We start from the raw sequence: 26,673 nt of genomic DNA, 5'->3' as shown, positions 1-26,673 counted from the left end.
TAAGTCTCACAGGTTTACCTGATGGCTTTGTGTCAGGAAGCTGTCAACCCCAGATGCCAGGAACACTGGAGCTGCGATGCTTGTGATTTGGGGATTTATATGCATGCCTTTTGTGAAAGACGTCTATGTGGGAGCGCGTTGATTCATGAGGGACCGGAGTCTTCAAGGGCTGAGTGTGCTTGCCTGTTTGGAGCTTAGCTGACAAATTCTTGGTGGCCAGCTGTTTTCCACATGGGTCTGGTCTCCATCACAGGTCAGCTCATTTGTAACGGAGGGGCCGGGTGAGCAGCGACGGATGGGAACGCCTACAGATCTGTTTCTGGCCCTTTATAGCCTCCAGCCCAGGAACCATGCCAGAAGGACATGTGGCCATGAGCCCAGTTACCTGAAAGCTATGTGGGGCCCCCAGCCCTGGGGTTTCAGGGACACCCAGATCTCCCATCACCTTAGGATTCTGTCCAGATCTCTTTGCAATATAAAAAAATTCAGGATGTCACATCCATTCTGTCCAGATCTCTTTGCAATACAAAAATGTTCAGGATGTCACATCCATTTTCCTTACTGAAGTGGATTGAAAAGAAGGAATTAGGCAGAGAGAAATGGAGGCAGTTTAAAGGGATAGTTGAAATTGTTGACTATGAAAAAATTCAAGACTTAGAAGTTAAGTCAGTTTCCCTGACTCTCACCTGCTATTCAGGAGAGCTCTACTGACTTCTGTGTTTTTCAAACTGGGTGTGATGATAGTTCCATGGGGAAGAAGAAAAAAGCTTTTATGTTCTAATATGCCAATAGGCTTTGTACGTTTCCAAGAAGATGGCAGAGGAGGCAATTTCTCCAAACGTTTGCCACCACAGATCTCTCCCCTCCCTTTTTTTTTTTTTTTTTTGCCAAAAACTTATCAATGTTTTCTGAGAGACAAGCATTCACTATATCATGATTAGAGAAACGCTGACATTCACATGGCTTCTCTACTGTCCATCAGCATAAAGAAGAAAGTCCCAAAGACCCAGAGAGTTCCTTGCTCTCAATTCAGTGTTTCCAAAGACTGCTCCTACCTAAAATTTCTCATGCTAGCAGGTAGCAATCACCACGTGAAAGGCTCACCACCTCTCTGAAACATTGTGCCACCTCTCCCAAAGGGTTCCTAATCCACTTGAGCATTGTTTATTGGTCCTGGAAACAAGGAAGAACACTGGCATGGCTAAGAATTTGGGACACTCACTTGAAGACATCAAGAGCGCCGCTGACTGCGTTGACAAAATTGATATCCGTTGGGACAGATTTATACTCCAGGCAGTAAGTAGGTCTGACACCAAGAATCTCAACTTCACAGCCTAAGGAGGAGAAAGATGGTAAATGGTTACCTTCTTCAGTAATCAAGATAGAGCCATAGGACAATTTTAGAAAGCAAATAACATTAGTCGAAACAAAAATTTTTGTTTCTTTTTATTAAATAAAAATGTATTAGTGATAGGTGGTGTATTTAGCTCTAATTTTGTTTAAGGGGGTCTTAAATGTCATTTCTATACAACATTTGGGTAGGAGGAGAAGAGGGTGACAGGGTGAGATGGTCAGATGGCATCACAGACTCAATGGACATTGAGTCAATGGACTTTGAGCAAAGTCTGGGAGATAGTGAAGGACAGGGAAGCCTGGCATGCTGCAGTCCATGAGATCGCAAAGAGTCGAACACAACTGAGTGACTGAATGATGAATGACGATACAACACTGGTATCTTCTGACAAGAACTAGCAAAATTGGTTAATGGTTATCTTTCTCAGTTTGAAACAATAACAAAAATTAATTAGAACACAAAATGTCTCAATTAAAACTTTTGTTCTATAGAATGTTTACAACTACTAATTCTTCTAGTGTATCTTTGCCTGTTCTAGAATCAAGTAGAGAAAGTGAAAGCGAAAGTCGCTCAGTCATATCTGACACTTTGCAACCCTGTGGACTATCCAGTCCATGGAATTCTCCAGTCCAGAATATTGGAGTGGGAAGCCTTTCCCTTCTCCGGGGGATCTTCCCACCCCAGGGATCGAACCCAGGTCTCCCACACTGTAGGCAGATTCTTTACCAGCTGAGCCACAAGGGAAGCCCAGTATCAAGTAAAAGGTAGTATCTGACTAGCCTGGGAATAATAATGACTGGACTCAGAAGTACTGTACTGATGGAAATGCCTAAAAATCACTGAGTTCAAGCAAGGATTCTAAGCTAAACTCTTGCCTCTTCCAAAATGAAGTAAAAGAATGAAAGGCATTTAGATGTTAGGAGCTGTTGTGGCCTCAGGTTTTTCATCACAGGCCCTGAACAAGTTGAAATGGTTGCCCTGAGAAAGAGACACCAAACCTTATTGTCAGAAAATAGAGGAGGAGAGGAATGAGCCAGCCTCAGTTTAAAATAGTTGAGTCTATTTCTTGGGCACCAAGTAGGTCACTATGTTCAGACATAGCATCTCCATCCGGTTTTGTTCTAGAATCTAGCCTAGTGGGAGAGGACCTTGTGAAAACAGTGTCAGACTCGAAATCTAAAGTGAGGTGCCTGTTTCCTGGGTGGTAAGGGGACTCAGACACAGGCACGTGTAATTCAGAAGTTGTTTCCTCCTGGAAGCTTTCCTCGAATCCCCATTTGCACTCAGTCTCATAGACTGTGTCTGGCCGATGTGTTGGGGGGATGGAGGTGGAAAGAAAGAGATGCCCCAAGTAATGAGAGCGGTGGAAACAAGAGTTCAGAGGGAGAAACAATGAGGTGTGTGGAGACCAGCAAGTACAGCAACATTCCCAGGCAAGGAGGGGTCTGGAGGCCAGACAGTCAGCTTTCTTGTAGCCCAGAGAAAACGAGTCCCACGTAAACTTGGTATAATCCTTATGTATCCTATATAATACTGGATCGTGCCTCCATTTTATCAGGAGAAACTGAGGCAGAAAGGCGGCGAGATTTCCCACTGCCGCAGCGCAAGTGGGAGGAGGAGCTGGCATTAGAATCTAGGGTTACCTGACTCTGAAACGTCAGGTATTCTTTTAAAACAGTACCTGATGAATTCAGACATGCATGGACAGAAATTATGGAAACTAAGGACAGAGACATTGCAATACTATTAAGATTTACACAAGTTTATTGAGAAATAAGTCAAAATAAAAGAATCTAAGAATGAATAAGATCAGGTTCTAAAATAAAGCAACAGCAAATGATGAAGTCTCAAAAAACAGTTAAGTATTAGTAATAAGTATTAATGTAATTATGCGAAAATTTTTTTGAAAAATAAGATGCATATTTTAAAAATGTTTAATATAATAACCTGTATCCAAAGTTCCAAGTTATTTCAACAAAAATGAAAAGAAAAGCATTTTTATTTTTGTTAGCAGGAAGGAATCAATAATATATAGCTTTTATTCTAGACACTGATTTTAAATGATTGGAATATACAGAAAAAAGCTGTATGCATAACTTCTAAGTCACTAAAGGAAAAAAAAGATGCGTAAAAATCAAAGTACATGAGAAGTTTTTTTAAAAAAGAGATATCCAAGAAGCACTAATACTGAAAGCATAATTAAAGGGAAAATCAAATATACTTGTTTCAAAACAAATGTGAATGGGTTACACTCTATTCTTGCAAGAATGTCAACATGAAGTAACTATAAACTATTTTTTTATAGTTTAAGTAAAAGGACACAGAAATATTAGATATAAAAGAGTAGACCAAAGAAACCCACCAAAAGTAAACCAAAAAATCAGGTCTATCAATAGTATTAAAGTTGATTATGGTCTCATAAGCCTGAAACAGCTACAAATCCACATTAATCATTTAGAATGTGAATTAGTATTTATGTACCATAAATATACACAACACAACACACAAAAGACTTGGAAATATAAAGTGCAAAATTACAGTCTTGGTGGGAGACTTTAATGACAGCTCAAGACATAAAGAAAATACAAATATATAAGATATAGCTACATAAAGATACAGAGGCTTTCAATGTTAGTATCAATAAGTTGTATTCAATGTGCGTGTGAGCTCAGTCACCTCCGTCATGTACTACTCTTTGCGACCCTATGGACTGTAGCCCACCAGGCTCCCCTGTCCATGGAATTCTCCAGGCAAGAAAACTGGAGTGTGTTGCCATGCCCTCCTCCAGGGGATCTTCCCAACCCAGGGATCAAACCAGGGTCTCCTGCATTGCAGGCGAATTCTTTACCATCTGACCCACCTGGGAAGCCCAAGTTGTAGTCAATAGACATTGAAAATTTATCTTATTATTATATAATGTTATTATTGAATCTTATTATAGAATTCTTATAAGAATGGAATTATTATAAAAATACAACAGTTGGAAAAGCTGACCATATTCTCATCCACAGAGAAAATCTCAATAACTTCCCAAAAGTAGAAACTTTATCGCACAACGCATATTATCTCTGACCACAGGTAATAAAACTAGAAATTAATCATAACAGTTAACTAAAAATAAATCCAACTCATTATAAATAAAAAAGAAAACCTCTATGAAACTTGATGTAAAGAGGAAATGAAAACTTCACTGACAGACTAGTTACTAACAATGGTGAAAATTCTACATTTCAAAACTTCATGGGACACATTTTCATTTAGGTCAGAAGCGAATAGGAACATTGCCATCACCACTGTAATTTGTTAGTGTTACAGAACTTCTTATCAAGACAGTTAACAAGAAGCAGAAATAAAAAATGAATGCTGGAATCAGAGGCACGCACAAGCATTCCTCAATGGGAACATTTAAAAAAAACTTTTTGTCACCCGTGGCAAAACACTCATTTTGCTTCATGACGCAGCACAGAACACACACACTCACAGAAGAAACAGATGTTGCGCCAAACTATGTGCAATGCCTGCTAATATTCTTGTTCTGTTTTATGTAGGTTTTTTAAAACACTGATTTGCGATCCATATTTAATATCACTGTCCCTGGGAATCAAGACCAGTGTTTGAAAAACACCAATATGAGGGCATACGCCTAAGAGTGAATTTCTGGGTCGCGCTCCTCTATAGTGGCAATGTTAGGTAATACTTTTGCCATTTTTGATTGTATACATGCTTTGCCTTGCAAGCCACTTCAGAAAACATATTCTAAGAAAATAAAATTGCATATACAAGCATCTTTAATACAATATTATTTAGAATATAAAATTAAGAAGCAATTTAAACATTTGGTAATAGAGATATGTTTAAATTATGGCACATCCAAATAATGAAATGCCATATAAGAATTAAAATTATGTCATTTGTATTCACTGGCATACTATTTTATGTGAAAAAAGGCTAGTGAATAGTTGGTAAAGGAATTATCTCATTTTTGTAAATATTTAAAAGATGATTATGTCTAAGAAAGAATGGAAGTGAATATAACAAAATATAAGAAAGGGTAAAATTTCAGTGGCTGATTCGGTAGACTTATTCTTGGCTAAACTGAAGTCATTCCGAAGTTCCTTTCCATCCCTTAGAAAAAGAGGAAAATTTCTCAAGTGCCCAGGCTCACTTATGACTAGGAATGGTCACGTGACCCACCACTGGCATTGATACATGCTGAGATGCTTCGAGTGGGAAGCTTTGTTTCCACATGAAAAATAAACATGAGATGCCAGCGCTATCTCTTTTCCCCTTTTGCAGTTAGGAATGCAGGTTGTAAGGATATGATCTCTGGACTGGTGTCAGCCGTTTCGAAACCATGAGTCCACAAGCATAAAGATAAAAAATTAATATGCCAATATGGACCAGAAGGATAGAAAGAGCCTAGGTTTTTCAACGGACATGTTAAGCTGCTGAACCACATAAAGTGCATACTTCTTATGTGATACAAAGAAATTCCTATGTGTTTAGCCATTGTACACTGTTGGCTAGTTTTTCTAAAATTTGCGCTAAGTAGTTTCTAACTGATACAAAAGGATCATAGTTGACTTTTAAATTCCTATTATTATTGAATTGAACAAACTTTCCTAAAATAAATACCTTTTATTTTTGTAATAAGAAATCAAAGACATATTTTTTAGTTGTAACTTCCAACTTTCTTCTAAAAGACCCATTAGGACATAAAAGTTCTAGTGTGAATATCCACTTTTTAAAAATTATGAATAATGCTGATATAAACATTCTCGTACACATTCTTGGATGCACTTAGGTATGCATTTCTGTTGTAATCTGCATAGGAATAGATTTGCTAAATTTGGGATATGTGTATGTTCACCTTTATTATTAGATAGTTCTGAAGAGTTTTTCAAAGCTGTTAAATTAATTTGCTCCTCCCAGCACTATATGAGCCTGTGTTTCTCCACCCTTGTCATCACTTGGATGTGTAACTATTATTTTCCATTTAAGAATGACTTTGGTTGCATTCTACTGTGTTATATGTAGTATTTTCATTATTCCTCAGTCTAAGATATTTTCCAAATTTCCATACTTACTTCTTTGAACTATGAGTTATTTAGAAGTCTCTGGTTATTTTACACATATGTGGATTAAATTTTTCTATTATTGACCATAATTGCACTGTAGTCAGAGAACACATTCTGTATAATTTCATGTAGTTCCAGTTTGTTGAGAAATGCCCTATGGCTAACATATGGTCATTTGTGACAAATGTTCCATGTACACTTGGGAGTGATGGGTATTTAGCAGTAGCTGGGTAGAGAGTTCTAGTAATATTAATTAAGTAAATATGTTAATTATGTTGCATAGATTTTCTGTATCTTTCTAACCTTTTCATTTTCTATTTTTTTATCTATTACTGAGAAAGATGTCTTAAAAATCTATCATCATTGTGAATTTACTCATTTCTCCTTTTAGTTTCATCAATGTTTGCTTTATTTATTTTTAGATTGTGTAATTAGGAGCATTAAAATTTAGAGTTATTACAACTTCTTGGTAGATTGAAATTTTATATCAATGTGAACTGTTATTCTTTATTTAAAAATAGTCTAAGCTTAGGGTCTGCACTAGCTAATGTTATAGCTACACCAGCTCTCCTTTGGTGAGTGTTTGTGTGCTGTGTCTTTAAAAAATGCTATCACTTTAAACATTTCTGCATACTTACATTTTAATGTAAGTTGTTTTGTTTTACATTTTTGGCCCTACTGCACAGCATCTGGGATCTTAAGTTCCCTGACCAGGAATGGAACCTCTGCCCCCTGCAGTGGAAGCTCGGAGTCTTAACTGCTGAACCATCAGGGAAGTCCCAATGTACATCTTTTATAAGCAGCATATATTGGTTTTTGTTTTTAATCCAGCCTGACAATAGTTGTTTTAATGTAAATTTCTATTAAAGCTTAACAAAAACACATACAAAGTGAATAAATGATAAATGTACTGTTGAACAAATTCTGACAAAGTAAATACAGCTGTGTAGCCAGCACCCAGCCCAGGAAACAGAACATGACCTTCACATACGAGTACCTTCTCACGCCCCCTTTTAGTCACTGCCCTTCCAAGTGTAAACACCATTCTAACACTGTAGATTAGCTTTACCTGCTTTTGAACTTTATATAAATAGACTCTTTCAGATTAATTGGAGTATTTAATGAAATATTAGGAAGAAAAAAACTTTTACATGTAATGGACTTAAGGAAATTTTTGTGTTTAAATCAGCCACCCAAATACATGTCTTGAATTCATGATTCATTTGATAGCTTTTGTCTCCTTTCTTATTTCCTTTCAGATTATGTATGTACGATTATTATTGTTCAATTTTCTCTCTTCTATTACCGTGTATTTATATATTTTAATTAACCTCCATCTGGCATAGTGCCCTAAAGATGATATTTTTTAATTGAAATATTGGTTTATTGAAATATAAATTTGTACTCCCAAAACTTTCCAGGCAATGCAAAGACATCTGAACACTTCAACTCTGAATTTTACATTTCTCCCACCTTCTACGCTTCTCTTGTCATGTATTTTAATTCCTTATGAATTTTTAATCTAAAATTTATTATGAAATATTATTATTATTAATTTATCTTTTTCTACACACTTACTCTTTCTGTGGCTCTTCATTCCTTCCTCCATCTCTGCACTTCCATTTGTGATCATTTTTCTTCTGCCTAAAGAGTTTTGCCTTTCCTCTACTCTAAACCTGTTGGTAATTAATTCTCTCAGTTTTCTGTCTCCAGAAAAAAATCATTATTTTGCCTCCATTTCTGAAGGATACTTTTCACTGAATACAGAGAAATGCTTTCCTTCCATCGCTTTGGGAGTATCACTGTATTGTTTTTCTGGATTCCAACGTTTCTGTTGGAAAGTCGGCTGTCAGTCCTATCCCTGCCTCTCTGCACAATTTTCTGCTGCTGCCTTGAAGATTTTCTCATCGTCTGAGGAGTCAGCAGTTCTCATAGCCACGGTGTTCTCTCCTGGGTTTCACAGCACTTCTTGAGTCTGTGACTCGATATTTCTTGTCCATTTTGGAAAGTTCTCAAACATCATCTCTCAAATATTACTTGTGTCTTATCCTCTGTCTCCAGTCCTTCCTCATGTGGCCGTTTCACGATGTCCCCTATGTCTTGAACATTTTTTCCTGCCTTTTTTCATCCTTTTGCCTATTTAAGCGGGAGCACTGTCTCCAGCTCTAGAATTCACTTTCCAGAAAAGGTTCTAGTTTATTAGTACAAGTCTCCATTTTGTCACTTAGTCCTCTTATCATACCTCTCTTTAGGTCTTCTGGTATCTGGATCAGTGGGTTTGAGTCTATTGTCTACTGTGTTTCTCTTGATTTTTCAGTCAAGATTGGTCTATTTATTTCCCCTGAGATTTCAGTCAGGCCTTGTTTCCCCATATTCTGTTTTTTTTAATAGCTGAATGCTCTCTGTTGTATATGGAAAATTGTAGCTATCATTTGATGCTCTGTATGTTATTAACTTCTTCTGGAAAGCATATGCTTTTGCTTATCATGGGCATGTAGGCTGCAGGCAGACCATCTTAACCCAGAGTGAATTTACTTTTTAAACTATTTATTTACTTGTCTGGCACCGGGTCTCACCTGCAGCACATGGGATCTTTCATTTGTGGCATGTGGGATGTAGTTCCCTGAGCAGGGATTGAATCCAGGCTCCGTGCCCTGGGAGCACTGAGTCTATACTAGAGGACCACTGGGGAGGTCCCAACCCAGAGTGAATTTAGTCAGAGATGAAGATGATTTGATATTCCAGTGGTCATGTATGGATGTGAGAGTTGGACTATAAAGAAAGCTGAGCACTGAAGAACTGATGCTTTTGAACTGTGGTGTTGGAGAAGACTCTTGAGAGTCCCTTGGACTGCAAAGGGTGATCCAACCTGTCCATCTTAAAGGAAATCAGTCCGGAATGTTCATTGGAAGGACTGAGGCTGAAGCTGAAACTCCAATACTTTGGTCACCTGATGCGAAGAGCTGACTCATTTGAAAAGACCCTGATGCTGGGAAAGATTGAAGGGAGGAGGAGAAGGGGACAACAGAGGATGAGATGGTTGGATGGCATCACTGACTCAATGGACATGAGTTTGAGGAAACACTGGGAGTTGGTGATGGACAGGGAGGCCTGGCATGCTTCAGTCCTTGGGGTCGCAAAGAGTCAGACAAGACTGAGTGACTGAACTGAACTGAAGACGACTTGAGGCTCAGCTTGGGCTTTATAAGGGCTTCAAGCATCCAGAGGTCGTCACCCCCTGTCTGCTTCTAGTTCATTCTTACCCGAAGTTATTATCACGACTGAAAGCCTAAGGTGTTTTCTATATCTCTTCTCCATGGTGACCCGTGAATGCCAATCTTTGTCATTTCCCCCATGCTGAGATCCTGTTAAAACCTCAGGTTAGTGTCTTAGTCTCTCAGGGGCTGCTTTTGAGGTCAGTGTTTGAATGGAGGAGAACTATGGTGCCGATTGTCAGATACACCCAGTTCTCTAGATCTTGGTCTGTGTCTGATGCATTACCTTCCCCCCAACACACACAATCCAGCAGCATTTTCAGTTGTTGCTGGAGAGAAGTGTTGTTTCCAAATATCTTTGCCTGTCATTGTACCAAGTGTAATCCCAAATTTCAATAAATGATTTTTAAGAATAAAAAGTTAACAATTTTATTGGAAACACATCTCGTAATGAAAAGAATAGGATCTTTTAAAAATCAGTGTGTATATCCATGGATGAATATGATGGATCTGTAGAATGAGACAAGTTTAGAATTGACTCTATTCCTATTTGTTAAATCTAAGTGCTAAGAAAGTAGTTTACATAAACAAGTAGATGGAAATAGAAATAGTTTGTCATTTAATTCTTTGAACTGCTTCTTTGAATGCTAACATTCACATAGTGATCTATCATCATAAATTTTTAAATACTGCTTCAGCTGACAATCAATTAAGTTTTTCTTAAATAATTTAAAAGAGAGCATTGGAAATTACTTGTTTTTTTTAGGTTTTGTTATTTTGTCACTGCATGTATTCTTTTCTATACACCTACTCCAATATTTTGAACTGTTCCTTTGGTTGGCCCTGGAGGCTTTTAAATGCTAGGGCAATGCATCTTAGTAAGGTTCTTAATCAACAAAGGGTACTCCTTTCTTATATATAGTGGGAAAAGGGTGTATTTTTAATCAGAACAGACTTTGCACTATATATGAAAGGTGATGATTTTCAAAGAGATTCCTTTAATGGTGCTCTTGGAAATCCTTACAGTTTGAAGACCCCTGAACCAGGAAAACAGGCATTAGTACTGCTACTCTAAGGGAGCTTCAGAAGGCAGCAGGGTTTAGTGTCATGAGGAGCTGGAGGTAAGATGTGAAGGGTGGCTGTCATTTATTCTCAGGCTTGTCCCCCAGCTGAAACTCTAGCAGCTGAGCAGAGAGAGGGAGAACCTTCACTGCAGAGAAAACCAAGCATTATTGCTCACTGTCTGCAGATAAGCAGAAAGCTAGATGATGGAGTGAGAGGATTGTGTCTCAACTCAGCAGAGATGCCCTGAATGCAAGTCCTGTGGGAACAGTTATTTTGGATAGAATCTATATACCTCCATGTGGATCCAGGAAGGGAGAGCCCAGTCCCCGAGTACACAGAAACAGGGGCCAGTGCAATCCTTCTGCACACTCTGTCCAGAACGGTCTCTCCTGGGTGGAATCTCAAAAGGCAACACCAGTCATCACCAGACCTCTAGTATTGAAAACCCAGAATGAATAAATAACTGGCAAAGGAAGCAGCCAGCCAGCAAAGACAGCCACGGTGGAATGAAACATGGAATTAGTGAGTGGTAGTTTTAGAGAGGGGAAGGCTCATTATTCCTGGGAGAATTTGTGTGGGGGTTTGGTTTTATTTTCCTTAGTCTTTATCTGATGGAAATCAGAGCATTGGAGGGGCTGTGTTGCGTGGATCCCATGAGCTCTTTCTCTGGTCAGGAGGCTGTGGACCCCTCTCTGGATCCACCATGGGCTCAGTCTGTGGGCCTGGGCGCCCTGCGGCTGCTTCCAGAACATTTTCATGGCCTCCCCAGGAGCGTGAGTTTGGTCAACTGAGGGCCTTCAGGTCACCCTAGCTGTGCCTGAGGAAAGCAGGGATTCCGAGTCTGTGGGGAAACAAGGGCAGTGGCCTGGCTCTAGCATTTTCAAAGACGAGCCGGGAACTTGGCAGGAAGCGTCTGGCTTCACCAGCCCATCGAGGGCAGGCCTTGGCTTTGCTGCATCTTGTTTCCTCATGGTTCCCAGGGAACTTGGAAGGGAACTGCCCTTAATTAGGGCTCATTGTCTAGGTCCTCATCTTATCTCTGTCAGAAGTCTGTTTTCCCACCTCAGCAACCCAATACAAATATCCTGAGCTGAAAATAAAGAGTTAGACGGAACTTAAAAGACAGCCCAAGAGAACCACTAATCCCATGTACCTTTATGCAAACAAGAAAAAATAATTAAGGCTTTCTTCTTCAAAACACTTAACTTCCATCCACTAGAAAATTATTTTAATATATCCTAGCAACACTTGACTCTCATGGACCAAAATACTGTCAAAATAAACATGGGAACCTGCGATGGTGACAGTGTCAGCCACACCCCCAAGGACGCGGCATCCGAATGCAAGGAACAGCCCTTCACAGCAGCCTCACGTCAACACGTTTTATTTTATAGCTGAGAAAACAACAGCCTCAGGTGGAAGAGGTGACTGCCCCAAGGTCTCCTTGCTGTCTACTAATCAGCTTCCTGGCTCTGATACTTTTCCACTGTTTTCCTGAATAATCCTTCCTTCCTGGCAGCTCCCTCCAAGGACCACCAAGCTGAGCCCGTGAAAATCACGCCTCTCCAAACTTCCTAGAACACAGGTCTCACCTTCCAAGTGCCTCTCGGCTTGCCAACTCTGATGCGTCTTGTAACAATAATCCTTGCAAGCTGCATTTTATGCAGGTGTACAGGTGCTGAATACGTGTCTCAGGAGAGCTTATTAAAACAGCTAAGCCAATTAGCTCTCTTAGACACATGTAACCTTTTCCAGGGAGACACATCGGAGGCACGGGAGCTTGTGGGGACAAGTCCTTGGGGGAACCTTGGCCTTTGATCTCAGAGACCCTTTCCCGAGTCGGCCTGGCCCACAGGGCTGGGAGGATTCTTCTGATCTAGGGGCCTTGGGGCTGGGGGGACTGGCCCGGGCACAAGGTGCCACAAGGGCTGGCCCGTGATCAGGGGGAGGGAGCTGAGATGAGAAGCATCCATCCAATAGAGAGGATTGTGGAAACTCCACCGAAAATGACTCACTGGGCATAAGAGGTGACTGATAGGAACCCAAGGGCGGGGGTGGCATGTGCCTAACCCTGGCTGGGCAGCTGCTTTTGGAAGGCGGTGGGGAAACTTCAGCAAGGCATTGTGAGGCCATTGTCAGACACCACTGACGCGACTTAGCAACAGCAGGAGTCAGTGGATTCACTAACCAGAACAAAAAAAGGTGTTTTGTTTTTTCTTTTCCTATTTAATTGAAAAGTGTGGGGAAAAAATCATTACACATTTTATTCTTTCTACATTTTGTTTCCTTCAAAAACCAGTATGAGATGAGGTACAATGATCGTTGTCACTATACAATCCCAGACTCTTCTGCAATAGAGGGAAATTAAAGAATACTGTGGGGTTATTATTATGAACCCTTCTTGATACTACACTGAAATTAAACAGCTACAGAGTTTGGAGCTGGCCAGTGATGCTGCAGATAATAAATTCAGATGCTGTCTTTGCCCCTTGGCAGGGAACCCTGGGATGGCCACTCTCTCCTGAAACCTTTTCTTTCCTCTCGTCTCTGCAGCAAGTGGGGCCAACAGATTTCAGCTGGCCTGCTCTCCAGTGGGCCCTCCCCTGCCCCTCGGGTGATGTCAGGCCGCTCATCAGATGCCTTCAAAGGGTGATGTCACTCTCCTTCGTTGTACTTTTCACGGCTCTTCTGTCTTTCCTCCTGCTTCCAGAGCAACCCCTTTGCTTCCTCTCCAGCCTCACTCGCCCCATCTGATCCTCGAGCGCCACCTTCCCCCAGGCCATGCCTGGGACACTCTCCACTCTGCTTGTCGCCTCTCCCCTGGCTGACCTTCCCGGCCACAGCTTCATCACCCCGGGTCCTCTCTGCACCACCTTGATGTGTCTCCAGCTCCCCTCTCTGAGCCTGTGACTTGACAGGGTCAACTCAGGCATTCCTCTGCCTCCACACCGCTCCTCTTTCAATTCCCAGGTTAGGCAAAGACTCGGCCTCCCTCTGTACCAATCTGTAAGCTGGAAACCAAGTGTCCGGCTGGTCGCTGCTCGACCCCTCCATCGCAGATCCAGTGTGTCGCCAGGTCCTGGTGATTTTAGCCCCTAAGTGTGTCCCCAACCCCCCCGTTTCTCCCCACCTCTGCTACCGTTGTCCACACTGTTCTCACCTCTCTCCTGGGTCCGTGCAGGACCTTCCTGGTGGGCTGGCCACCCTTCATCCACCCCCTCTGGATGCCTGTGCTCCCTGCTCCAAGGCCCTGCCAAAGTCCTCTTATCAAATTCACATACTATACTGTCCCCTCCTTCCGTAAGACCTTCCAGTGACTTCTAGTTCCTCTCAGGATAAGAGTACATTTTTCAGTTGGCCCATGCCTGGAGCCTGGCCTGACCTCAGCTTCTCTCCACCCCACCCACACCCCGTCCATCCTACTCTCTTAGTTTTTTGAAACTTCCAAGCTCCTCTCATCCCTTAACACGTGTCATCTGCTCAGATCGGATGCTCCTTCCGCCGCTACCCTCTCACCACGCCCTCAGGTGTTAACATACATCGCCCTCTAGGGTGAAACCAGATCCCCTATTAGATGAAGTCATAAGGCAATCGACTTTTCGTCATTATACTTTAAAGAAGTGGACTTTTCATTTATCCAGGCAAGTATTAGATTATCATCTGTCTCCTGGACTGGATGGATGGTAAGTTCCCTGGGGGAGCGGGGCAGAGGCGGGGAGAGCCTGTATCTGGTTTTGCTCATGGCCGTCTCCTGAGAGCTTATTAGGGGCCCTGAGTCACACCCTTGTAAGATGTTTTATGAAGAAGCAGATTTGCCATGATTTGTGAAGAATGGGAGTGCGTCCCTGGGTTTCTCTTTAAGGCTTTCCAATGACTATAATGGACGTTGCTGAGAAACCCTGGCTGAGACACCATCCTGTGAGAGGAGCCTGGCTGTGGCTGAACAGCTCTGAAGGCTCGGGAGAGCTGGGGGAGCAGTCCGCAGCAGGCAGCACTCCAGAGCGACGCCGCCCTCCCCAGCCTCTCTGCCGCGGGACTGGCTGAGCCTCTAAAGGAGGCTTTCGAAGATCGATCACGCCTCTGAGACAACCTCTGACCTGAAATGCGAATGTGTCACCTTTTCCTTGCTGATGCAGACAGACCACGGCAGCATCAACACAGACCTTACCCCCAGGTACCAGCAAACAAAGGAAAGCACCCCAGCTGCATTCAACCCAGAGCTGTTGTTCGGTCACCAAGCCGTGTCCGACTCTTTGTGACCCATGAACTGCAGCACGCCAGGCTTCCCTGTCCTTCACTGTCTCCCTGAGTTTGCTCCAACTCGTGTCTGTTGAGTCAGTGATGCCATCCAGAGACTCTTAGAGAATTCCGACCCAAGAGTACTTGGCAGACAAAATGAACCAGAGGGTTTGGGGGGTGTTATTGATACTTTGGTGAGTTTTTGAGACATGTTTCTCTCACATTGGAAAAAAACCCCAAATCTCCTAGATATTATAGATGTATATATGTTGTCATGTCAAAGACCATCTGGTATTTCTCATCACTATATTCTCTTGTATTGTATGAGCATTGAATTGTGAGTGTAGTATGTATGTGTTTGTTTTTCTAGCAAAAAAACAACAAAATAGTTTTGATCAGTTTCCTAAAGAGATCTTGATTTAGAAGTATAGGTAACTGAAAATTACTTACTGACTAAAGCCTCTTCGGGTCCTAAAATTGCAACCACCTTAAAGATCAATGCCAAACTGGCAGTGATACTGGAAAATTTAGTGAAAATCTGGGTCCCTGTGTTTGAATGTTTGAAAAAAAATTCCAGTCTATAATCCAGATGTTTGGAGTCACATATAGATAGAATCCAAGAACTTAGACATTTGCATGATTGATGCTGGGCTCCTAGACTGCCCCTAGACTAGGTTCATTCATCTAAGTTTGGCCAAGGGAAAGCTGTCAGGGACCTAGCATGGTGGGGCAGAGCAAGATGCTATAAACAGTCCGCAAGTCCTGATCAGTAGCCAGGAACTGTTTCCTCACTTATCCAGACTAAATCAACTTGATTTTAATAACCCAAACTGGACTGGGAAGCTTCCTTGGTGGCTCAGACAGTAAAGAATCTGTCTGCAATGTGGGAGGCCTGGGTTTGATCCCTGGGTTGGGAAGATCCCCTGGAGGAGGGCATGGCAACCCACTCCAGTGTTCTTGCCTGGAGAATCCTCATGGACAGAGGAGCCTGGTGGGCTGTAGTCCATGGGGTCACAAAGAGTCAGACACGACTGCGTGAGCACACGCAAACTGGACTGGAGCTAGGTCACATACCCACCTGTTAACTCCCCACCCAGCCCACTTCTGGGAGGCAGGGGAGGAGAAGCTGGTTGGAAATGTGTCTTTCCCCACATAAGGTGTCTTATTTGTTTCAACACCTGCACAGGATAGAGGCCATATCCACACCCAACACCATCCCCAGCCGTATGAACAGTTGCCCCCAGTTCTTCCTGACTGCTTGGCCTTACGGAGTTAGTGCTGCAAAATCATGACTGAAGATGTAAACTTAGAGTCTCCAGACGCTTGCTCCAAGAGTTTTAACCACAGACTCCTAAAAGGCTGCTGTTTTTGTTCCTTTGGGGGCGGGGGGGTGGGGTGGGGGGTGGGGGGCAGTTCATCAGAGTCATGAGAATAAACTTGAAAACTTCTGCCATTGTGTAAAGTACCATCAGTTGTTCACAGAGCTCAGATTCTATTTCCATGCAATGGTTTACTTACCCTCCTATATTCCCCCATGTCACCTCTTCTCCTCAAGGCATCCTTCTCCTTGGTTTGGTCTCCATCTGAAGTGAATATTGGAGACTCTTCTCTTCCCTGCTCAATAAAACCCCCTGGACTTCGAACCAGAGGGATGGAACAGGGAAATACAGTTAGGGGATGACACACCCTCAACTTATGCTTCACAGATCACTCCTAGATCCTGGCTGATCTGGGGGAGCCTTCCCTCCATTTGGTTTAGGGCCTGGGATCATTTCCTGAGGGGATCATCTCCCCCCTGCACAGCTCCATGGCATCACTGGGTGGGGAAACGAAGGCTCTGCTTACAATATTAAATTTCTCAAGACTTGAGGTGGGGTCCTTTGGACTCTTCACCAGTGATCAATTTTTCAGTCTGCCGCTTTATCTACCTGACAGGAAGACTTGAACTCCTGCCATTTTTAAATTGCACTTCTAAATATTGACTTCATGGCGAGACTCGAAGTGTCATAACACAGCTCACTGAAGCAACGAAGATTTCCCAGGCCTCGTCAAGAGGTCTGTGCAATGTCCAGTGGGGAGTGGAGAGGGGAGAGGAGGATTTGAGAAGCAAAGAAAACCAAGTCACATTTGGAAGAAACGCCACTGCACTCTGCTTAATCTTGCAGAGACCAAGGACCACACCGGGCCAGGCGCTGTGTCTGGAGGGGGCTGAGGTGGGAAGGGAAAGGACAACAGCGGCCGCTAATGCCTCAGCAGTCAGCCAGTAAGAACGGAGGGGCCGGAGCATGCCGGACATGGGCTGGGCGGCAGGCCCTTCAGAGCCAGCAGGTTCTCAAGGAATCTGAATTTGTGGATCCAGTTTACAAGGACTGGACGGTGTCTAAGAAGCCAGAGACTTTTCATCCAATTTCTATCAAGACTTCCACACAGCCAGACAGTTAGCTAATCTTCGTTTGGAGGAAATTCTAGGAGGTTATCTTTCTTAGCTTCTGCCCTCCTGACAGGTAACACCTTAAACTGACCTCAAGGAGTATTTGTCATGTCACATTAGCTGGGACTCAGAGAAAGCGACTGGCTTTTTCTTGCCTTTCAGGAGCCGTTTTGGAGGTGCAGCAAGATACTTTACATGCAAACTAGTGTCGAGACTTTGTAGCTACTCGGTGATATATAAATTCAAATTGTTGATTATGGTTACGGAGCCAGATGCCCCAAGGTGAGATCAAGAGTGAAGCTCTGTAGTAGGACAGAGAGAAGTCTGAAATGCGGCAAGTGTCTCCTTTAGGGTCTCCCCCACCTTTCCAGGAGCATCGGCATCCAAAGCCACCCAAAAGGTCATGGGAGAGGGGGAACATAGGCCGATGAAGCATGTGAGGAGAGGGGAGGAGATTCCGGGGGAGATCCTCTTCAAGGCAGGAAGAACTCAAGTTCCAAGACACGGAAAGTTAAATTAATCCGATATTGTGGAAGGTGACCCTTATGGCACCAGGGCAATATTAGTCTTGATGGTCTGTTCTGAGGTGGTCCCTAAGACAGTGCAATCCATCTGTGCCTCTCCTGGGCCTAAGCACCAGGATCCTTGTGCTTTTCGATGCTGATTACTGCAAATGACCTCAAAATGCAGCAACGTTTGGCTCTGGACCTCATCATGTTGTGCTGAAACTGAGCTTGACTCCTCTCGGAGTCTGATTAGCTTGGCTGAGGCACCCAGTTGTTTTCTTAATCTTACATCCAACTGTTTGAAAAATGGAGCCTCCATTTAAGGTGATGGCATCTTCTAAACCCTACCCTTGCTTGAAAGCTTTTTCTCACGTCAGCCAAGGTAGCCGTTAGGGACGAAACCCCAGGTGTTTCCTGAAGCAACTCTAATACGCCCCCAACTCTGCATCTGCCAGTAGGACTGGTCTGCCTGTTCCACTGCTCAGAGGTGAAGTAGCAGATGTGATGTGAAAGCCGCCCTGGTCGTCCCAGGCTCACCTGTGGACGCTAGTCACTGCTCAGCGGCAGCTTTAGGGCACTTGCCGCAGCATGGCAGGTCGCCCCGCTCCCCATCTGTCTGTGTTCCACGCTCCTCCTCCGGGAGCTGGCATGGCCTTGAATGCCTGAACCACTCTCCTTGTGACCGCCGCCAACCAGCATCCTGCAAACTCCTGCTCAAGGCCCACGTCGTCGATGTGGGCCACCTGTGACTCAGCCTGGGCTTACTCACCCTTTTCTCCAGGCTTCCCCATTCCCCCAGAACCCGCCACACTCTCACCATTTCATCAGGCTGCTTTGCCACCAGCCCAGCCCAGCAAAATCCCTCTAGCAGCTTCTCTGTTTGTACCGTTCATTTCTTCTAGGCACCCCCCATCTCTCCTTCCACAACAACAATCATCTGGGATTGCACCATGAAGCAACAGGAAAAAAGTGTCTGCAGCCATGTGTGTGGAAAAGTCGAATTGCCCACTTGCCTAGCAACACGTCTGGTCAATGGGAAGGCAGAGGTGAGTCGATTATTTTGTTGTCATGGAATCCTGTCATCCTTAATGACAGAGTTTTGGCTGACAAAACGAGAGCCTCCCGGACTTCCCTGGTGGTCCAGTGGTTCAGACTCTGCACTTCCACCGTAGGGGGCACAGGTTCGATCCCTGGTTGGGGCAACTAAGATCCCATAAGCCATGCAGCGCAGCCGAAAAATAGAACAAAAGAAAAGGACGAGAGATGCTGAAGTCTCCTTGCGGCCTCCAGGACAGTCTACAGGACTGCTTATCTCCCTCACTGAAGTAAGTTAAGTCCTTCAGTTTCTCACGGACTATATATATAGCAGGCAGACTATTAATATAGAGGCTTCATTGAATGCACAACCATAAAGTCGCAAGAGCTTTGAACCCTCTTTTCAGTATTGTAGGAGATCTCAAAATCTACAGAAACGGTACTCTAAATTCTTTTGTAAGGCAAATAAGCTCCCTATTACTTATCTCTCCTGGGTATCCAAAATTTTGCCCATGAAAATGCATGCTATACTGCAGAAATATTGCTGAACCAAGGATAGTAAGAGATGGCATAGTGTCTGGTCTGATGCTCGTGTTCAAACCAAAATATAAAGGAGACTTCCCTGGTGGTTAAGAATCTGCCTGCCAATGCTGGGGACACAGGTTTGATCCCTGGTCTGGGAACTAACATCCCACCTGCCGCAGGGCAACAAAACAGAGGAAAGACCCTGGCCTGGTCTTCAAACACATCTATGTGCAGCAAAATATGAAGGAACACTTCCATAAGGTACTTTTTGACCAAAGATCCCAGTTTTTCAAACCCTGGCTTGGTCTTCACACACCTCCACGTGCATGCTTGTCTTCAGAGATGCCACTGTACTCTGAGGTTTGGGAGGCTGGTGTGGCCTGGAGGTCAGCACACTCACCTGGCCAGTAGTACATGTAGACCTTCCTTTGGGCCTTGGTCAGAGTGACCCACAGAGGTTCTGATCCATTCCACCAGAGGGGCAACCGGCTGTCTCTGTTGATACCTAAGTCAAATGACTTGTTGGTGTCAGGGTCCCACATGTAGTTCCCGGTCATCTGATGGACCTCACAGTGGCGACCTACATTAACGAAGACACAAGGCTGTCAGTTTATTGTTCTGGTGTTTTTACACGTCGTCTTTATTTTCTGAATTTATAAGCCATTCGCGTTCATTTAGGGAGCAAAGAACAGCATATATTCTTGGGGTGTTTTTTTAGTATTATTATTTTTTAAATCATAGATGTTTCTTTTCTCTTAGATTGTACCTTAAAGGCAAACAACCCAGTAAGAAGTCCAATACTGACTGACGATGGGGCCATTTCGAGTGAAAGTAATTGGCCAAGTCTGAAGCTATTTTAAGTTAAACTGAGACCATGGTGTGTAAAGCCTGACCTATTGTTCGTGGCTCGACGTCTAGAAAAGAATTTCAGTGTGAACGCTGTAGATTCCCGTGGGCTTGGGTTATGTTCTCAGCCTAGAGTTCTCTCTGCAGCCTTTCCAAACCCTCCTCCCACCAGATCACGAATCTAGACCCCATGGAGTTTGTTTCCATTTCTCCCGGATAAAGAGAAGTTATCGCTTCAAGTGCTGAATGATGATAGAACCCCTGATGTTTGGAACAGAATGGTGAAAAAGAGACTCCGCTTTGAAAAACAAAGCAAGAAGACAGCCCTGCCAGTGGAGTGTGGTACAGACACGAGAGGAGCTTCTGTTGGGTGCAGAAGTGAAAGACACAGCGCTTGGACTCATTTGAAACGTGAGGCTTAAATTATTTATTTTGGAGCAATCTGTTACATCTTTAAAGTAAAAATAACACAAACATTGGCAAGTGCATCAAAAATTGCTGCGATTTAGTGAGCATCATTTGGCACCGGGATGAAACAGGCTTCATCGAGCTCACTGACGATGCTTCATCAAAGTGGCTTTTTTGTTTCCTTGTTTGTTTGCCGTTGTTCTTTCTTCTTGCCAGCGCCTACTCCTCAACACCCACACTTTACTTTTAATCAAAAAAGGAGAAACCGTAAAATATAATTTTGAAAATTTGTAGACTCAAAATATCCCAAAGTAAAAACCTTTTATTTCATCATAGAAACTCAGGTGTTCCACAAGTGATGCTTTCAATTTAAAGCCCAGAGAGCCAAACAAAATTATTTTCGCCCAAAACTGTAGATTTAGTTTTTCGACACTGACCTAAGCTTTCACATGTGAATTGACAGAATTAACAAATAAATAAAAACTTTGAGCAAATTATCCAATGACTAAAGAACTTCTTAGTTTCATTTATTCCTCCAACTAACATTTATTAAATGCTCCTATGGATTATACATTGTGATAGATGTAGAGATTTACATTTGAATAAATGTGGTCCCCATACTCAAGCACCTTGTTATGCGTGTTGTTGTTTAGTTGCTAAGTTGTGTTCGACTCTTTGCTCCTCTGTGGACTGCAGCCCTCCAGGCTCCTCCGTCCATGGGATTCTCCAGGCAAGAATACTGGAGTGGATTGCCATTTCCTTCTCCAGAGGATCTTCCCCACCCACGGCTCGACCCACGTCTCCTGCACTGGCAATTGGATTCTTTACCGCTGAGCCACCTGGGAAGCCCTTTTAGCATTGGCCAAAAAGTTCAAATAGTAGGGAGAAGGGGTGTGTGTGTGTGTGTGTGTGTGCAGCAGTCTCTACTTTTAATTGGAACTGTTTTGATTACTCTAGAAGAAATGCATGAAACCCAGATGAAAGCAGGGGCTAATATGATTCAGTTTTGAAAATGTTCTGTATTCAGAGAAGCATGAAGCAAACAAACAAAAAAAAATTTTTTTAAGTATTTACAACTTCCGTCCTTTACTTGTCTCAGAAACCCTACAATAACATTTGATGAAATTTCCCTCTTTTTTTCAACACTCATATTCAACCCTCTAGACCCAAAGATTTTCAGGCTTTCTCACTATCCTTTGCTCTATCCCTCATGGGTGAAAAGTGATGGCCTCCCCTAGACGGTAGAGCTGTGATATGACTGGATTATGGGGTGTGTGTGTGTGTGTGTGTGCATGTATGTGTGAGAGAGGGAGGCAGACAGAGAATATTCTCCTGGAGAATTGCTGCTGAACTAAGTTCTCTGCCTCTCCCACTTATATTTTTCAGGTACCCGTAAGGCCTCACTGAGGAGAGCTAAGGTCTGTGTGCGCAGCTAATGCACAGCTCTACCACACTTCTACATTTCAGACGATGAAGTCTTCTTTCCTGTGGTCATCTGGGTCTCTTCACTTTTTCCCTAAAGGGTCTTTGGTTTTCAACATTAGCTTTTGTATCTTCTTTCCATACCAGTTGGTCATGGTGCCTGTAGACTCCGGTGAACCTCAGAGACCTTAATTATGGCCCTCTCCAGGGGAGTGCCTTTGAGAGATGACCTCCAGAGACGGCTTTGGTCACCACTGGCACCCGGGCTGGTCCAGGCTGGCCCAGAGTTGCACATCTCTTCTAAGGGGAGCTCAGACCTAAGCAGGTAAATTATCCATCCCCACTGTCCTGAGACCCAACCCCTCTCCAGAGGATGAATGACATGAGCACCAGTAGGGAGGGTCCCAACCACTTCCTGGGAGAGGATGGTGCCCAAGAAGATCCCGGAACCAGTGGTTTCCCTCCTATCATTAACGGGTTTCGAAGTGAAGAGGGAGATATTTCAACAAGAAGGTCATCTTGGAACCCTGTTCAGAAAGTGAGTTTTATTCTTTTAGTGGATTGGGCCTTGAGTTGAAGTGAGAGGGTGTATTCTTCAAAGGCTTAATCACAGATGCTGGGCTGGTCCCCAGGGGCATCCCTTTGTTCTGGGAAGCACTGCCTTTCAGGGAAGCCGGCAGGAAGACGGTGGCTCTCCATCTCCTCGTCTGCTCAAATCTTCGCTCCCAGCTGAGCTGATTTTCCTTCACATGAATACATGAAGGCTGGCAGTCTGGCTGTGACAGTCTGAGTCTGCTCTTCCTCAAGCTGGTTTCCTTACCCACCCTGGCCCTCTCTCGCGCTTTTGTTTTTATTGCTTGGGGAAAAGAGGAAAAGAACAGAACAGAACGGAGCACATTGTACTGGCTTCTGCAGCCCACAAGCTCTCCTCTCCATATTTCTGCCTGACCCGTGTCTATTTTTAGGCATCTGCAACTCTTCTTGATTTTTCTCTGCTCTGGGCTTTCTAAACGGAGCCTCGCTGTAGTTTGATTACTCGGACCCTTTGCTCAAAACATCAGTAGAAACTTTCTTGACACCATCACAAACCACAAATCCCAGGTGGATTTCAGGTACGGTGTTAAGGAAGATCTGCCTCCTCTCCCTCCTCCCCCGCCTCCTCCAAATGCAGCTCTGTACACACATATGCCTATGAATACATACGTGAACTGGAGAAGGTAAGAGCAACCCACTCCAGTATTGTTGCCTGGAAAATCCCATGGACAGAGGAGCTGGCGGGCTATAGTCCATGGGGTCGCAAAGAGTCGGACATGTCTTAGCAGCTAAACCACCACCACGTAGATGAATACCTGGCACATAGTGAAACCTCTGAACATTAACTTACATTATGAACATGAGGGTAGAGAGTCACGCCGACAAATGGAATCTGGGGATCAGCTGGAGCCTCCTTTCTTCTGAGCTCTCCACGTCATTTGTCCCAAACCCATTTCCACTGAATTCCTGCACTTCCCCATGACACTCAGTACATCGCAGGCATCTCTCCTGCTAGACTTCTGCTTCCATGACATATGGCACCCCAGAAGTGACGCTCAGTGCTTTATTGCATGGCACAAAGAAACCCGCTTACATGAAATATACATGAGTCTGGTAAACGTAACTGGGGATTCAGTGGGGTGCGAAGAGGAAGACTGAGAGCAGAGCAAAGAACTGCGGATTGAGGGTCAGACATCCACATTCTTCAAAGTCCTTTCAGCTACCCCCACCAAGGTTTCCTCCTTGGCCCCTCACTCAAAAACCTCTGGCCTTGTACACCTTACTGATTCATCTCCGCTACACAGCACCTACCTCCAAAGTTTCTCCGTGAATTTCAAAGTTCTCTCAAAGCAGTTCAGCCCTCCAGAGCTCCTGCATCAATCCTAAATTTGCATAGCTCATTAGCTTATGCATGCGTGCCAAGTTGCTCAGTCCTGTCTGACTCTTTTCGACCCCATGGACTGTGGCCTGCCAGGCACCCCTGTCCATGGGATTCTCTAGGCAAGAATACTGGAGTGGATTGCCGTGCCTCCTCCAGGGGATCTTCCTGACCCAGAGGTTGAACCCAAGTCTCTTATGTCTCCTGCATTGGCAGCTGGAGAGTCTCAGTTGGAGACTAAACTGAACTGATAAGCTAATGAGGGCTTCCCACTACTGCCTCTTAGGAAGCCCTCATTAGCTTATCAGTTCAGTTCAGTTCAGTTGCTCAGTCGTGTCCGACTCTTTGCGACCCCATAGACTGAAGCACACCAGGCCTCCCTGTCCATCACCAACTCCCAGAGTTTACTCAAACTCATGTCCATTGAGTCAGTGATGCCATCCAGCCATCTCATCCTCTGTCGTCCCCTTCTCCTGCCTTCAATATTTTCCAGCCTCAGTGTCTTTTCCAATGAGTCAGTTCTTTGCATCAGGTGGCCAAATATTGGAGTTTCAGCTTCAGCATCAGTCCTTCCAATGAATATTCAGGACTGATCTCCTTTAGGATGGACTGGTTGGATCTCCTTGCAGTCCAAGGGACTCTCAAGAGTCTTCTCCAACACCACAGTTCAAAAGCATCAGTTATTTAGTGCTCAGCTTTCTTTATAGCACAACTCTCACATCCATACATGACTACTGGAAAAACCAAAGCTTTGACTAGATGGAACTTTGTTGGTAAAGTAATGTTTCTACTTTTTAATATGCTGTCTAGGTTGGTCATAACTTTTCTTCCAAGGAGCAAGAGTCTTTTAATTTATTAGTTTATAGAATGCTCTTTAAAAAATGGGGGCAAGAGGAAGGAAGGAAGAAAATAAGGAAGGACAAAAAGGGAAAAAAAAGAAAATGTTTCTTTGAACAGGAACTGCCCACTTCAGAAGGCCATTCTAGTTAGAGTTGTTACATTTATTTTAGCCCCCCACCCAAAAAAAGTTGTAAGATTCCCAGTTAAATTTGAGTTTCAGATAAACAATTTTTTACTATAAATATACCCCCATTGTTCCATGGAACATACTTCTCCTAAAAAATTATTTGTTGTTTACCTAAACTTCTAATTTAACTGAGTATCTTGTATCCTATCTGGCATTTCTAGAGAAAGCATCCTTTATTTGCTCCTATTTCATAGTCACAGTGAAGGAGAAGTGCAATTAGGAGTATTCAACTGAGGTGATAGCATGTGCAAATAATGGTGAGACGAGGGGGTGAACGTTTTATTCAGGTAAAACATAGAACTTTCCTCTCTATCACTCAGGGCTCCCTTTCCTGGGAAGGCAAGATCTCCTTAATGACACGCTGGGCTAGCACAATTCAAAAGTGTCGGAGCTGCACTCAGCCAAGGTCCTGGCATGACACATGTATGTTGTCAAAGGGGTTATTTGCAAAGGGGTGGCCAGGGCCCTGGGGGGCTAATAAGAGATGGTGAAGCAACCCGGGCTTTTTCCACTTTCACCCATCGTGCAGCTGCCCCCCCCCCCCCCACCGCCCAGGCTTGCAGGGAAATCAATACCCGGCCTCTGCTGTCCCCCCAGTGCTGTCCAGCTGAGGCAATCCGTGGGATCCTCCAGGGGCTCCAGGCAGGCCAGAGAAGGGCGAGGAGGGCAAAGAGACTAGTAGAGAATTCCCAGCACAGCTGCCAAAGAGAATGCTAAGGTGTGGGCTTCTCACGAAAATCAATCGTGTTGACTTCTTAGTTCAAGGAGTGAGTCCTTAACTGGATATGGGGACCTCCTGAGCCTGAGGTCCCACCACACGGCCTTGTGAGTGCATACGCCCCTGCACACAGCTCGGGAATGGAATTGCCTGTTCTAACTTGTGCGTGCATGTTGCTCAGTCGCTTCAGTCATGTCTGACTCTATGTGACCCTACGGACCATAGCCCACAAGGCTCCTCTGTCCATGGGATTCTCCAGGCAAGAATATGGGAGCAAGTTGCCATGCCCTCCTGCAGGCAATCCTCCCCACCTAAGGATCGAACTTCCGTCTCAGGTTCTTTACCATCTGAGCCACCAGGGAAACCCCTGGCCTAACCCACCACCTATGAGTTCAGAAGTAAGGAATGACTCTCCACATTTTCTATGTATTAGCTGCAAAGAGGTTGAATATTTTGCTCACTGTCCCAGTGCTAATAAATCGTACTGGACGAGTTGGCGGGGGGTGGGCTGCAAAGAGATATGAGCAACTAGAACTTGGATCATCTCTCTTTCATCATCATGTTCTGGGCACTTCACTTTTCATGGTTGCAATACTTTTAGTGGTTATATTTGCAATCTGGAACATAAAACTATGCTGCTGATTTCAAGATGAGACCTCTTGGCCTTTTTTAGACCATTTATTTATGCCTCTAAACACATATGCTGAGAAACGACATAGTGAATTGAATCACTAAACACTCAGGTTCCACAACCAATGAGGAATTTCTCTATTATACAAAAGCTTTCTGAATTCTTGGGCTGTGTAATCACCTTTACAAAGTAATACTAATCTTTAGTTTCTAAAGCCATTCATTGTTTTTCTGACATCCAAGTGTTTCCATTAGATGAATA

The 26,673-nt window shown here is 43.7% G+C and overlaps 1 protein-coding gene across 4 annotated transcripts in view; it reads right to left on the bottom strand.

Annotated features, from left to right (window-relative positions):
• Positions 1 to 26,673, bottom strand: part of ENPP6 (ectonucleotide pyrophosphatase/phosphodiesterase 6) — a 79,005-nt gene that overhangs the window by 28,087 nt on the left and 24,245 nt on the right. For all 4 annotated transcript variants that reach the window (XM_068970328.1, XM_068970329.1, XM_068970330.1 and 1 more), the window contains exons 2-3: positions 19,849 to 20,028; positions 1,223 to 1,334 (exon numbers count right to left, since the gene is read on the bottom strand). In XM_068970328.1, the coding sequence (XP_068826429.1) occupies positions 1,223 to 1,334; positions 19,849 to 20,028 (292 nt within the window). The remainder of the gene's footprint in view (positions 1 to 1,222; positions 1,335 to 19,848; positions 20,029 to 26,673) is intronic.

This window comes from Capricornis sumatraensis, chromosome 4 (assembly GCF_032405125.1).
Source record: "Capricornis sumatraensis isolate serow.1 chromosome 4, serow.2, whole genome shotgun sequence".
NCBI classification, from domain to species: domain Eukaryota; kingdom Metazoa; phylum Chordata; class Mammalia; order Artiodactyla; family Bovidae; genus Capricornis; species Capricornis sumatraensis.
This window is presented reverse-complemented; position numbering and strand designations above follow the sequence as displayed.